The sequence below is a fragment of the Globicephala melas genome, chromosome 3 (assembly GCF_963455315.2).
Source record: "Globicephala melas chromosome 3, mGloMel1.2, whole genome shotgun sequence".
Classification (NCBI taxonomy): domain Eukaryota; kingdom Metazoa; phylum Chordata; class Mammalia; order Artiodactyla; family Delphinidae; genus Globicephala; species Globicephala melas.
Window position 1 is genome coordinate 105,795,285 of NC_083316.1, and position 13,161 is coordinate 105,808,445.

The window sequence follows — 13,161 nt, forward strand, 5'->3', positions numbered from 1 at the left end:
AGATAACTGTTGGCCAGGAAGCCAGCAACTGTGACCTAATCAATCTCAGAGACCTTTACCTACCCATACAGTTGTGGCCTCCATTGACCTGCATGTATTCAGGTGGGCAAATGCAGGTGTAATTTCCCAGGGTGTTGTAGCAAGTCCCAGGTCCACACACACCAGGATGTGCAAAACACTCATCAATATCTAGAGGATGCAAGAATGTCCATTAATTAGTAAATATTTTCCCCATGAATTTATATCACTTAAACTACTGAACAAAGCATATGGTTGATTCCCCAAATTCATGTTTTTATAGAATTTATCTTATTTTTATAAAATTTAGAATTTAAGGCAATTACATAGGAAATGCCCCCAAATATGCATTTACATGATATAAAACATGTCCTTCTTCTGAAGAATAAAAACCTAACATTCAAAAATAAAGATGATCAAAATAAACTATTCCAAAGTGGCAAAAAATAACTTAAATGGCACCTATACTTTTTAATTGAAATTTCATATTCGTCAAATGGAATTGCTTTAAAGCTACTTTCCTCTTATGTCGTTGAAAACCAAATATTAGTGTCAACTTTAAACTGAATGCAGTTAGAAAAGCCTTTTTCTTTAAAATTAAAAAGGCTTTCCTTTCAAATTAGCACCCATTCAGAGATTCTAGAAGTAGCACAGCTGCTGGGTAATTCTCCTTATTAAATCATATTTCTTCCAGATGCATTTATCTAACATGTTCCAAAAGAAAGGTTATAATGGAAACAATTACATTACATGTTTAAGGTTCATTTTTTAGAAGCATTCATTCATTCATTCCATAAATAAATACTGAGATTCTACTGTAAGCTAGAACTTGTAGCTATAAAGATGAAATAGATGTGGATCTTGCTTCAAGAAGCTCCCAGTCTAGTGGGGAGACAGACCTCTGAAAGGATGATTACACCACCATGTGAGAAGTTGGGGATGGAACCAAGAAAGGCATCTGCATAACCTTTGAACTGCTTCATACTATGTTGTCCAACATTTAAAAGTTACTGAAAATATTAGCCTAATGGTTGCATTTCAAACTTACCTATTTTTCTATATAAAATATAACTTACTGGTATTTGAACTAATAACTTATTTTGATACTGAATGTTTTCATATTATTCCAGCTTCCCCCACTTATTACCAACCCATTTACTCAGAGAAAAATAATGGTAAATTGTGGCAAATAATCTGTAAATTAATTTATCTATCATCATACAACTTAGCAGCACTGATAGGAAAAGAAAAAAGCTATGAACCAGTCTCAACATATCCTTTGATAAAATTTGAAGATGGACCCTTTTTCTCCAGGCCTGACCAGTAATTTTGTTTTAAATAGCACTAATAATTTTTAGGTATAAATTTATCTCACCTTCACAGATGCGGGTTTCCTCACTGAGGTAGTAGCCTTGAGGGCACTCACATTGGAAGCTCCCGAAAGTGTTGATACAGTTTCCACCCTGGCAGAGACCTGGTAGCTCCTGGCATTCATCAATATCTGCAAAAGGGGAGACAGCTCAGATACCATCATGAAAGATAAGAGTTACTATGAGAGCTTTCAAATGTGTGATACTGTAAGACCTGCAGACTTCCACACATCCACGTGAATGCACACTTAGATGAGAGGTTTATTCTGACCATGAATTTTCTTGGCTTTGTCATGGAACTTTGCTATAATCTGAGAAGAGTAATTACAGCAAGCTGAGGATGATTAAAGTTGGGGATAATTATAAAAAGAGTTTCTCTGCAGAACAATCACACATCAGGTCACTGCAATGGGTCAAATCTTTCTGATTTACAAATGGTTATTCATCAGACTGGTAATTGTCCATCTGTAATTTTGCAAAATAATCTTGTTGGGACTGTTCCACACTAACTTTTCTACCAGATTTGCTCTAAAGTAAATTCTTTACCTTGTTTAAATCTGGTGACAATTAGAGATATGCTCACCTTCTAAGATGATTGTGATGGGGTTAGGTCTGAAGCCTTCACCTCCAGGACACAAAGTGTAATATTCAGCTGCAAAACAATGGAAAAAAAGAAATTTGATACCTGTGTGCAAGAGGCTGACAGTGAATTAGCACTTAACAACTGCCAGGCTCAAAGCGCATATCCTAAGGGGTGTATCTATATTTTCCTTAGTGCCTTTTCAAATACATTATCTTTAAAAAGTACATTACATTTTACTTGGAATAAGATGATTACTTCATAAATTATATACAAAGTAGAATAACAAAACCCATTTGCTTTTAATTAAAGAAAAAGGTTATTTTCAGATAATTTATATCACAACCCTTCTGGCTAGTAAATAAAAACTAAAAGACTCAACAATTCAAAAGTTTCACCTATGTTCATATCAGGACATACATTTCAATTTAAGACATAATATGACTGGACTTGAGGAATACAACTCACCTATGAACCTGAACTAAAACAACTGTGGAAAAGAACCAGGAATGGTCTTTATCTGTGACACCAGGGAGAACTGATATTATCATCATTCATATTGGATTGTGGTTAAAAACTGTTTTTTCTTTTTAGCATTATCAAGAAAAACAGTAAGAAGAGAGGAATTCAGATTCCTTTTATATGACACACTCTTGGCTGGTTTCAGCACAACCATTGAAAGTAGTCCAGATTCAAAGTTTTGACCCTCACTACCTCCCCCACCCCCTAGCACCAGAAGAAAATGGTAGCTAGTGCTCAGCTACCAGTGTTTCTTTCCTCTTCTTCCGTTCCATACTCACTGCTATTGACAGGGGGGCAGGTCTCGCAGGGGTTCCCCCAGGCCTTCCCCAGAGAGCAGCAACAGGAGGAGCGGCTGACGCCCACCCCAATCTCAGTGTTGCAGGAGAGACTCCCGTCGCCCCGAGGACCGAACTTCAGGTAACAGTTGCCCACTCGATTGTCTGCAGGGCAACACAGGAACTTAAAATTGTCCTTATCAGAGTAAGAATGCCTGTTTTGGAGAATGGTCACTCAAATGATGAAATTCAAATTCTGTACATTAATCCCCAGAACAGAATCATCTCTTGCTTTAAACTTTTTCAAGACTGAGTTGCAGGAATTAAATAAATTACACTTTCCTACATCTAGACATCCATATAGATCATGGACTAAACAAGATAGTAAGCAATTACTCATCTGGGACATTCTGGACCTTTAATAATATGATTGCAAAAAATGTTTCCTATAATCAATCTATAGCATGAGTTTATCAATAAAGGGAGTGAAATCCAATATGTTAATTTAAAGCAATGTATCCTATCACTGAAATATTGATAACACCATCTCTTTCCTCTCCTCCCCATAATCTCCATTCTCCCACAGTTTAGTTTCAATTTGCACATTGAGTTTTGCAGGTTTTGGGAAAGCTAGTCTGTAACAACTTTAGGGAGGCTACTTAAGAGATCAATGAATCTCAGCCTTTGTCTTGTCTCTATCCATAATTACCATCTAGATCACCTCATTAGTTCCATGACTTTAAATACTATCAAATTTGTGGTTCCATCTTTCACCTCTCTCCTGAACTCAGATCTTTCTGCCATGTGCCTAGTATTTGATTTCTCCTCTTAGATATCTAAGGTATTTTAGAGTTAACACGTCTAAAATCAAACACTTGATACTCTTTACTCCACATACAAAACCTGCTCCAATCCTCTCCCAGGCTTCTGCATTTTCAATAAACGGAAACTCCAACTTTTTAATTGCTCAGGCCCTATACCTTGCAGTCAAACTTTGAATTCTTACTATCATGCCTTATTCAATCCAGTAATAAGGTCTGTCAACACTACTTTCAAAATATATCTGGACTCTGATGACTTACCACTGCTTCTAAATCACTACAACCTGAGTTCAAGCCACCAACGTCCCTCATCTGGACTATCGCAATTGTTTCCTAACTCATCTCTGGACCCAACTATAGTCTATTTTCCCCACCATAGCCAGAGTCATCCTTCAGAAGCATTACCTTAGCCCAGGCCACTCCCAGTGGTGTCCCACGTCAATCAGAGTAAAATCCAAAGTCCTTATTACAGTCTACCAAGTAGTTTTCATCTCCAGCTGCACATTATAATCACTTTGGCAGCTTTTTATTATTTTACTTTTCTTTTTTTTTTTTTTTTTGGTTTTGTTTTTGTTGCTGACTCCGGTGCAGACAGAGGTGTTAACTCATGGTTCTGCTCTTACTAGGCTGTATTCATTCATCCTTCCTTCCTCCTTCCCTCCCATTCTCTCTCTTTTATCCCTGCTCTCCATTCTCATTCCTCATCCCCTACCCAACCATATGAATGTGTTTAATATTATTCTTTTGGTCTCTGCTCCTGCAAAATTGTATTTTTGTTTTCGTGTGCACATTTTAAATTTCTATAAATGGTATTTTGTCGTATACCTCATTCCATCTTTATAACATCCAATCCATCAACTCCACAGTATTCAACTGCGATTCTTTTTCAATCTATCCACTCTCCAAATATGGCTTCTAAATTCTTGCCACTGCAAATAATGAGGCACTGAATATTTTTCCTTATGTTTCCGTATGGGCCTGTAAGTTACTTTATTTGATATCTAAAGCCCAGAGAGGAGCTGCTGGTTCACAGAGTTTGCATATTCTTAGCCTTTGGTATCAGGAAAAACAGTCCTTGTTATCTGCCATAGGCATCCAGTAAACCTTTTTAATTTTTTATATTTGTAAGTCATTTTGAAAATAATTTGCAGAAGAAAAAGGCACAAACAACCTTACTAGAAATTTTAATGGGAATTTAATCATGGCTAACTCAAATTTTATTCTGTATTTTCTTGGTTTTGAAAAAATATATACCTGAAATGGTCCTATAAATGCCATTAACTGTTTGCCTGTCAGTTGTCATGCATAAACCTGAAACATCTTCATTTTGTAAAACTGATTCCACATTTCAAACACATCTGTCCTGGCCAATGTACTGGACAGGGAGCCAGGCAACTCAGGACACTGCTTCAGCTCTGCCATGTGCAAGCTCTGAGACCTTGAACAAATGACTGCACCTCTAGGGCCCTGGTTCTCAAGTCTGTGAGAGGAGGTGGTGGGAGCAGATGTCTCAAAAATTCCTGTTTCAAAATATGACTTGGAAGATAAGCAGGATAAAAGTGACCATATATTTTGGTAATCTAGAGTTTCTTCAGGTAAAGGACTACTATTTTGTTCTCAAGTTAATTGTAGTAAATGGTCATCACAAGAGAGTATGAGTATTTAACTCTATGTACTTCTATTCATTTGTTTCATATAGCTTTTGCTTACCAACACAACCCACACCGGTGGGGTTCAGCTGGAAATCAGGTGGACAGTTACACTCATAGCGACCAGGAGTGTTGACACATAGGCCGTTCACACAGTTTATTGGATCTGCACATTCATCAATATCTAGGAAAAACATTTAAAATGCCCACATTAACATCTTTACTTTCCTTGTGCCTACTGCTGTTCCAAAGAATTTGGTGGAAAGTTTGCAAGTCAGTAGACTAAAAATCTTTAGGAGGGACTCAGAACAATGAAATAAAAATGAAATACTTGTATACACCTAAAGCAGTTTCCATAGATCAGTCACACAGTATTCATGATGATATCATTTAATATCCTTAATAAATAAATTATAATGAAACGTTGCAATTCTGAAGAGAAACATTTCATCACTGTTTGTTTAATTAAACTTAAACACATGTATTATATATTTGTACATATATGTGGACATCACAAATACATACAAAGAAATACTTTACTAATTTCGTGTTGGATATTTAATATTAAGTTGTTTATATTACAATGGATCCATTCAATAGTTAAAAATAAATGTATCAGCCAAGGGGGAAAGGGGTGGGGTGTGAGGAATTGGGAGACTGGGATTGACACATATACATTATTGACACTATGTATAAAATAGATAACTGATGGGAACATACTGTATAGCACAGGGAACTCTACCTAATGCACTGTGGTAACCTAAATGGAAGGGAAGTCCAAAAGGGAGGGGATATCTGTATGTGTATGGCTGATTCATTTTGTTGTGTGGTGGAGGCTAACACAACATTGTAAAGCAACCATACTCCAATAAAAATTAATAAAAAAATAATAAAACAATAAATGTATCAGAATGTAATTTTCTTTTTCAAAAAAATGCATAGCCCAAGGCATAGCAGGCTAAGCAGAAATTTGAGGAACTTCTATATCTAGCACAAAATGTTCATTTCAACTAATAAGAACACAATTAAGCCCTTAACTGGCCATACCTGTACAGTTCCCTCCGGTTCTGTCCAATTCGTAACCATCATCACAGATACAATGAAACATTCCAGGCAAATTATTACATGTTCCAAAGACACAAATATTTTGGAAGGAGCATTCATCGATATCTGGAGATTAAAAAAAATAGTAATCTCTTGATTACAAAGACATTTAGATTTACTGTATGACATTAATAAATTATTCTATCTCCTCAGATGTTTTTATGCAGCAAAAAATTTTCTTTTTCTTTGACCAAAGATGTCACATAAATGGCAAGCAACTAATGTTTATATGGGTCAGAAATATGAAAGAATATTATCTTATTTTATTGATAGTATTTTACTGTCTTGACCTGTAAAATATTTCAGAAAAAAATTGGCCTAGGGCATAAAAACCTTCTAGAAATTAAATATGAACGTGTTAAAGGAATAAGATTGTAAAAAATTAAAGATAAAAACAAATTCAAAGATTATAATAATTAAGTGAAAACAGATGTTTTATAAACATCTACAACATACAAAATATACAACATAAATATTTTAAATATTAAATATATCTTTTAAATTATTTAAGTTTAATTTTTTAAACTTCTTTCTTGTTATGTAATCTGATCTGTTATAATAAAGTCAGTTATAAACAGGGAAAGAAGTTTTTTCCCAGTAGTGTGTAATAAGATCATCCATTGCCCCACATTCCTCCAAATCTCATTAAGATATCTCTATTGGACTGAAATCATAAATTCAGTTTATGAAAGTCTTCCATGAAGCTTTAACCCAAAATAAACAAGAAGTTATTACTCCTCATTCGTATGAAAATGAAGGCATAGTGTGCCTGTACAGCTGTAGAAGTAATCTGTATTTCTACTCATAGGAAGAGGATGGACATTTTTGTACACAAATTACCTCATATCCCGAGAATGCAGACCAGGCATGCCATTTTAGGCTAGACTAGACAAGTCATTCTAAAATGCTGTCTTGAGACAGTTATATCTTAAGTATAAACGGGTCTTTTGGTCATTTATGATTGTCAAAATAAAGCATTGCAACTATCTTATATTTAAAGTATAGTTCAAATTGTGTCTAGAAGTTCAATTGATGTGTAAAGTTTTCTTTACTTGTGTTGGGGCAATAAACAAAGTTATTCTTTTTATATAAATCAGTAAAGACTCATTAAGTTAGTTTATAATTGAGTTGTGTTAATCTATAAATTGAAGTGGAATTGTATTATCAGCCTTCTGCATATGCATTTTACTTTTAAGTGAACTTTATTAGAAATAACTTCCATTTAAATAACGTAAAAGTTGCGTGGAATAAGGTATTTTAAGAGAATACTGCCTTGTTTTTATAAAATTGATGCATATTCAGAAATTTGAATACAGAAAAGTGATAGGAAACAGAAAAGATAGGAAACACAGAAAATAAGATAGCAAGAACAAAAATCACTCAAAAATGCTTCTATCCAGAATTATCATTGTAATTGGATGAACACCATTCCAAACATTGATATTTCTCAGTGCATATTCACAGAGAGTAAAGCTGAAACAATTTCCATGCATCAGATCAATTTTTCATTATCTCAGTATCTTCTAAAATGCTTTCTAATGGTAAGAATTGATGAAAACACTAAAACTGTATCATCTTTTGGCTTTATGTTAAAATTCAAACACAATTTTAAGACAGTATTAATGGATTCTATACAATGATGATTAACAATTAGCATCCATATATGCTTCCAACTCATTTTTGTTATTCATATTATTTTCACTTTTTAAATGTTCATGGCATTTACCATAATCTCTACAGTATTTAGTAGTAATTCTTTAAAGGAATCAATAATGTTTTTATTGTCACTTCTCCATTTACTTCTTGACTGGCTGTTTTTCATTGCTGATAAGTTGTGTGTTTTTTTTGTTTTTGTTTTTGTTTTGCCCAAGACAAGAAGGGAGATCCCACAGGTGGTTTCTTTCTGAATTATTTCACTTGTCAGAATATGTCTATTGTCTTTTTTTTTAAAATAAATTTATTTATTTTATTTATTTTTGACTGTGTTGGGTCTTCATTGCTGCGCGCAGGCTTTCTCTAGTTGCGGTGAGCAGGGGTTACTCTTCATTGCGGTGTGTAGGCTTCTCATTGCGGTGGCCTCTCTTGTTGCAAAGCATGGGCTCTAGGTGTGACGGCTTCAGCAGTTGTGGCGTGCAGGCTTCAGCAGTTGTGGTGCGTGGGCTCTAGAGTACAGGCTCAGTTGCTGGTGCAACTGGCTGAGTTGCTCCTTGGCATGCAAAATCTTCCCGGACCAGGGCTCGAACCTGTGTCCCCTGCACTGGCAGGAGGATTCTTAACCACTGCACCACCGGGGAAGCCCTGTCTATTGTCTTTATAATTAACTAACTCTGAGGTATAGCTTTCTTGTCACATGTGTCCTTATAACTGTGAGGGCAGCATTCTAATGTGTGTTGGTACTGAATGTTTGTTTTGTTCATGACTTGCCTTTTCTATCTGCAGTTTGAAGAATCTCTATTACTTAAGTTGACAAATTCAATAAGGTTAAATAAAAATGATTTACTTCTTTCTGTATATTCAGTTCCTTCTTCTATTTCAGGAAAATGTTTGGTTGTTTAATACTTTTTTTCTATTCAATTTTTAGGGACTCTTCACTTCAGAAACACCCATTATACTTAAGTTTATGGTCTTTGTCTTTTCTCTAATAGTGTTAATTTATCCTCTCCCCCCTTTTTTTTCACTGTGATTATCTCACGTCCATTCTCTATGGTAGTAATTACATTTTCATCTCCTCTGTTCTTTGCTGTGTCTATTTAATTGTTCTCTTATTTTGCTGCACTGGTCCATGTTTTTTGTTTCCCTTAACTCTGCAATATCTCTTTTTGTCTTTTTTTTCTGTGTTTTTTTTTTTTTTAATGTTTTTTTTTTTTTTTTTTTTTTTGCGGTACGCGGGCCTCTCACTGTTGTGGCCTCTCCCGTTGCGGAGCACAGGCTCCGGAAGCGCAGGCTCCGGAAGCGCAGGCTCAGCGGCCATGGCTCACGGGCCCAGCCGCTTCGCGGCATGTGGGATCTTCCCGGACCGGGGCACGAACCCGTGTCTCCTGCATTGGCAGGCGGACTCTCAACCACTGCGCCACCAGGGAAGCCCTTTTTCTGTTTTTATAATCACTTTGAACTTGTTCAATCATATGTTTTTATTAAGGTTATCTGAGGTACAATATACCTATGCAAAATTTGCTCTTGTTCCTTGAGTAGTTTTCCTCTACTCTGGATTGATTATCTGCTTTTTGTATGCTTTTGTTGTTGTTGTTGTTTCCATAGAACACCTGCACAGTTGCTGTTGTTTCAGTTTGTTTACACATTACTTGGTCAGCTCTTTCAAGAGTTTTATATACAGTTGATGCTTGAACAACATACATTTGAACTGTGCAGGTCTACTTATACATGGATTTTTTTCAATAGTAAATACTACAGTGTATGTAGTACAACTACACTATCTGCAGTTGGTTAAATGTGTGGACATGGAACCGCAAATGCAGAGAACTGTGAACACTGAGGGCCGACTACAAGTTATACACAGATTTCCCCCCATGCTGAGGGTAAGTGTCCCTAGCCCCCATGTTATTCAAGTGTCAACTGTACTCTGAGATACAGTTTGGATGGAGCTTCTCGACATCCTCCCTTCTTTTTTGATTTGGGCTTTCTTTGGAAGACAGCTTGGGGTATGGGTTTCATTATAGCTTCTATTCTGTGGCCCAGAGTTTCATAAGGTGGGGGAAGAGGAGAAATATGGATGGGAGGACCTCCACTGGGCTCTGTGTGCTCTTTGTTGGTGAACCTGGCCCCTGCTCTCTCTTCGGAAATCATACTAAATGCTCTGTATCTGGGTTTACTCCATCTGATGGAGTCCTAACCTGTCCCTGAGGAGGTTCTTGCAGGTTCTGTACCTTCCCATTTTGGTGAAGAATACTGGGAAATGGCCAACTCCAGCAGTTTTTTAAACTCTATAGAAATTCTGAGAATTTATGATTAGAGGTAGATGCTGAGTGGACAATGTTGTTTAGAGGATCAATTCAAAGGGGCATCAATTTATAATAAGATGGGAAAATATCAAGGAATTAAAGTAATAAATTCAGGATAAACTGTCTAAATGTGCCAGATCTCATAGAAAGAGAGAAGACAAAACCATAGAGAAACAGGCAGAACCATGGAATTGCATTTTGGGGATCTCAAAAGTTGGCATCTGGTTAAATGGAGCAAAGGGTGAGCTACATGTGTGCCACTCTCAGGTGCCCTGGCAACTGGGATTTCTCTCCATGGAAACAACATATTTTGGGAAAGCCAACATGAGAAGGAAGTACAGTGAACAGAAACTATTTAGCACCACCTTGAGGGAGGTTCTGCAAGAAGTTTTGGAAGACCCTAGGCCACAAATAATGGAACAGAATTATGAAAGGGAAATGCTGTCTTATGTATAAAGGATTAATTTTGAAATTTTATGTTGGCAAAAGTGTCTGGCTGTTGCTAATTTGTCTCTTTTCCCACCAATTCTTGTCAAGCTGACGTGGGTAATAAATCATGTAATTCCATAAACACATTGACTCACAGTTTCTACTAATTGACTTCAATGCTTAGAAGGAACCAGGACTAGGAAAAAAATAAAAATCATTCTACAGATGCCTTGTATAAAATGGTTTAGGTTCTGCCCAACCTAGCAGGTCGAAGTAGAAGCATGAATACTTTCAGTTTCTAGTATCATCTTCCCAGAGCCTACTATTCATTCTCTCATTCTGATTCTCTTCAAATTGGTAGATATTTACGGAAATTGCCATGATCTTTTAGGCACACTTTCTTTCTTCAGTGACACTTCTGGTGGTGGGGCAGAGTCAGGCTCTACTCCAAGCTACCCCAGATTGCATAATTTTTGTTTGGTTGATGCTGGTGAAGTGTGTGTGTGTGTGTGTGTGTGCGCGTGTGCACACGCACGCTGGCATTTACTATTTCTGTTCATTTGATTAGATACTCATGTAGGGAAAGCCTGTAATCTGGTTTCATTTTATAATCTTTGCTAGCAGTTAGCCTGAGTTTTTTTTTAAGGTTTTCTATGAATCACTAATTTTGTTAAAACCTTATGGCATATGAATTGTTTTCAATCCTTCTCCTTTATTTACATTTTCACGTACTTTTATGAACACAATGATGGCCCAAACTCTATGTAATGTGAATTGAGTCTCTAATGTAAAAGAAAATCCAAATTCTTTTTCTTGGAAAGATATCACACTAGTCACGAAGTCCCATTTCTAGGAAAGGGGGTGATGTCATAACTTAGAAGCAGGAGACATGACTATTAAGCAAAAGGTGTAGTTCTTGATGAGTCCCTGAAGAGGACTTCCAGTCCCAGACATACAGACAGTTGACTAAAGCATAAAGGTAATGCCAAAAATGAGCTACTTAGATTTTGATAAACACATTAAATAGCAGTGATTGAGGTACACAATATATTTTAAAAGCTGAACAGTTTATCCACATTTCATTCATTTAGTGATAAAAAAAGAAATAGTTAAAAAAAAAAAACGAATAAGCCAAAGTTCCAACTCTTGGCTCTTGGCCAGGAAAACTTCATAAGAGATGAAAGCCACCTTCATCATTATTCATTCGGCAAAATAATCCATGCTTAAACAAATGACTTTTATGTGTGCAGCATGTGCTGTGTATTCTGCTTCCAGGTGGAGCCTGTTCAGCCCTTTTTGTGGTTTCATTTGTTGTAGTTGATCCAACTTGGAAATGAGTTGGAATCCTGGTGACCCACCTTGGCAGGATCTGCTGTCTGAGGCTGGAGTGAAGCCCATCTCACACTCACAGCGATATGCACCCGGGACGTTGAGGCATTGTCCATTCTCACAGAGATTTATGTTTTCTGCACACTCATCAACATCTGTTGAAGGAGCAAATTACATCTCTATTAAGTTCCAAATCTCATGACTTTTTTTTCTTTGCTCTATAACTAAACCAGTCTCACTGGCTTGAGTTAGTGCTCATTAACATCAAACAACAATTATCCATATACACCTAAATAAGGGTATACAACTTGATAGCAGAGCTGTTTATGCCCTAACATTCAATTCCATTATGATAAACAGGAGGAATGAGGTGTCTCTCACATCTGTCTCAGTTCTCTTTAATGCTAATTTGATGCATCTGTGTTACACCAACATCATTTAGATATAACCAAGAACATTGGAATTAATCTTAAAATGGTGTTAATTCATTTGAAAACATTACAGTATTAAAATGAACAACTTTTTCACTAGTTCAAGTATTTTTAAGCAAGTAAGGGACACTCTAAGGGAGTGAGGAAAGTTTCTTTCATGCCATTACAATCTCATTAAAATATTCTTATATTTAGGGCCTAACATTTGCCAAGGAGTGTGCTAGCTGCCTGACGTTCATGTTTTCACTTAGTTCACCAACCCTGTGAGGTTTACAAGAGGAAGAACCTGAGGCTAAGAGGAGGCGACTGATGCCTGGGAGTCACAGTGATCTAGTCTGCGGCTGAGCCAGGGTCTAGGTCCAGCTGTGTCTGATACCAAAGCCATGCCCCTGCCCTCACACCACGGTGCAGAGACATGCTAAGAAAGATGCAGTACCCGAGGTTTAAAAGTAAGGAAGCTTTACAACTGAATAAACATGTTTTCTTAAAGAGGCATTAGAAAACTGTAAGTCTGTGTTTTTGATGTCACTAATTAGAAAAAACTATCTTTTAATTTGGGGTTTAAAGTGTGCACTGAAATTCAACTGAGAAACACCTATCTCTCAAGCTTAAAAGTATCATTCTTTATGTCCAGCAAGATGATCTAGTCTTTTACGTGAATATAATAAGTGGAT

The 13,161-nt window shown here is 36.5% G+C and overlaps 1 protein-coding gene across 1 annotated transcript in view; it reads right to left on the reverse strand.

Moving 5' to 3' along the window:
* Window positions 1–13,161, reverse strand: part of FBN2 (fibrillin 2) — a 231,314-nt gene that overhangs the window by 41,968 nt on the left and 176,185 nt on the right. The window contains exons 34-40 of the mRNA XM_030869739.2: window positions 12,086–12,211; window positions 6,283–6,405; window positions 5,297–5,419; window positions 2,769–2,930; window positions 1,972–2,040; window positions 1,394–1,519; window positions 64–189 (exon numbers count right to left, since the gene is read on the reverse strand). Coding sequence (XP_030725599.1) covers window positions 64–189; window positions 1,394–1,519; window positions 1,972–2,040; window positions 2,769–2,930; window positions 5,297–5,419; window positions 6,283–6,405; window positions 12,086–12,211 — 855 coding nt within the window. The remainder of the gene's footprint in view (window positions 1–63; window positions 190–1,393; window positions 1,520–1,971; window positions 2,041–2,768; window positions 2,931–5,296; window positions 5,420–6,282; window positions 6,406–12,085; window positions 12,212–13,161) is intronic.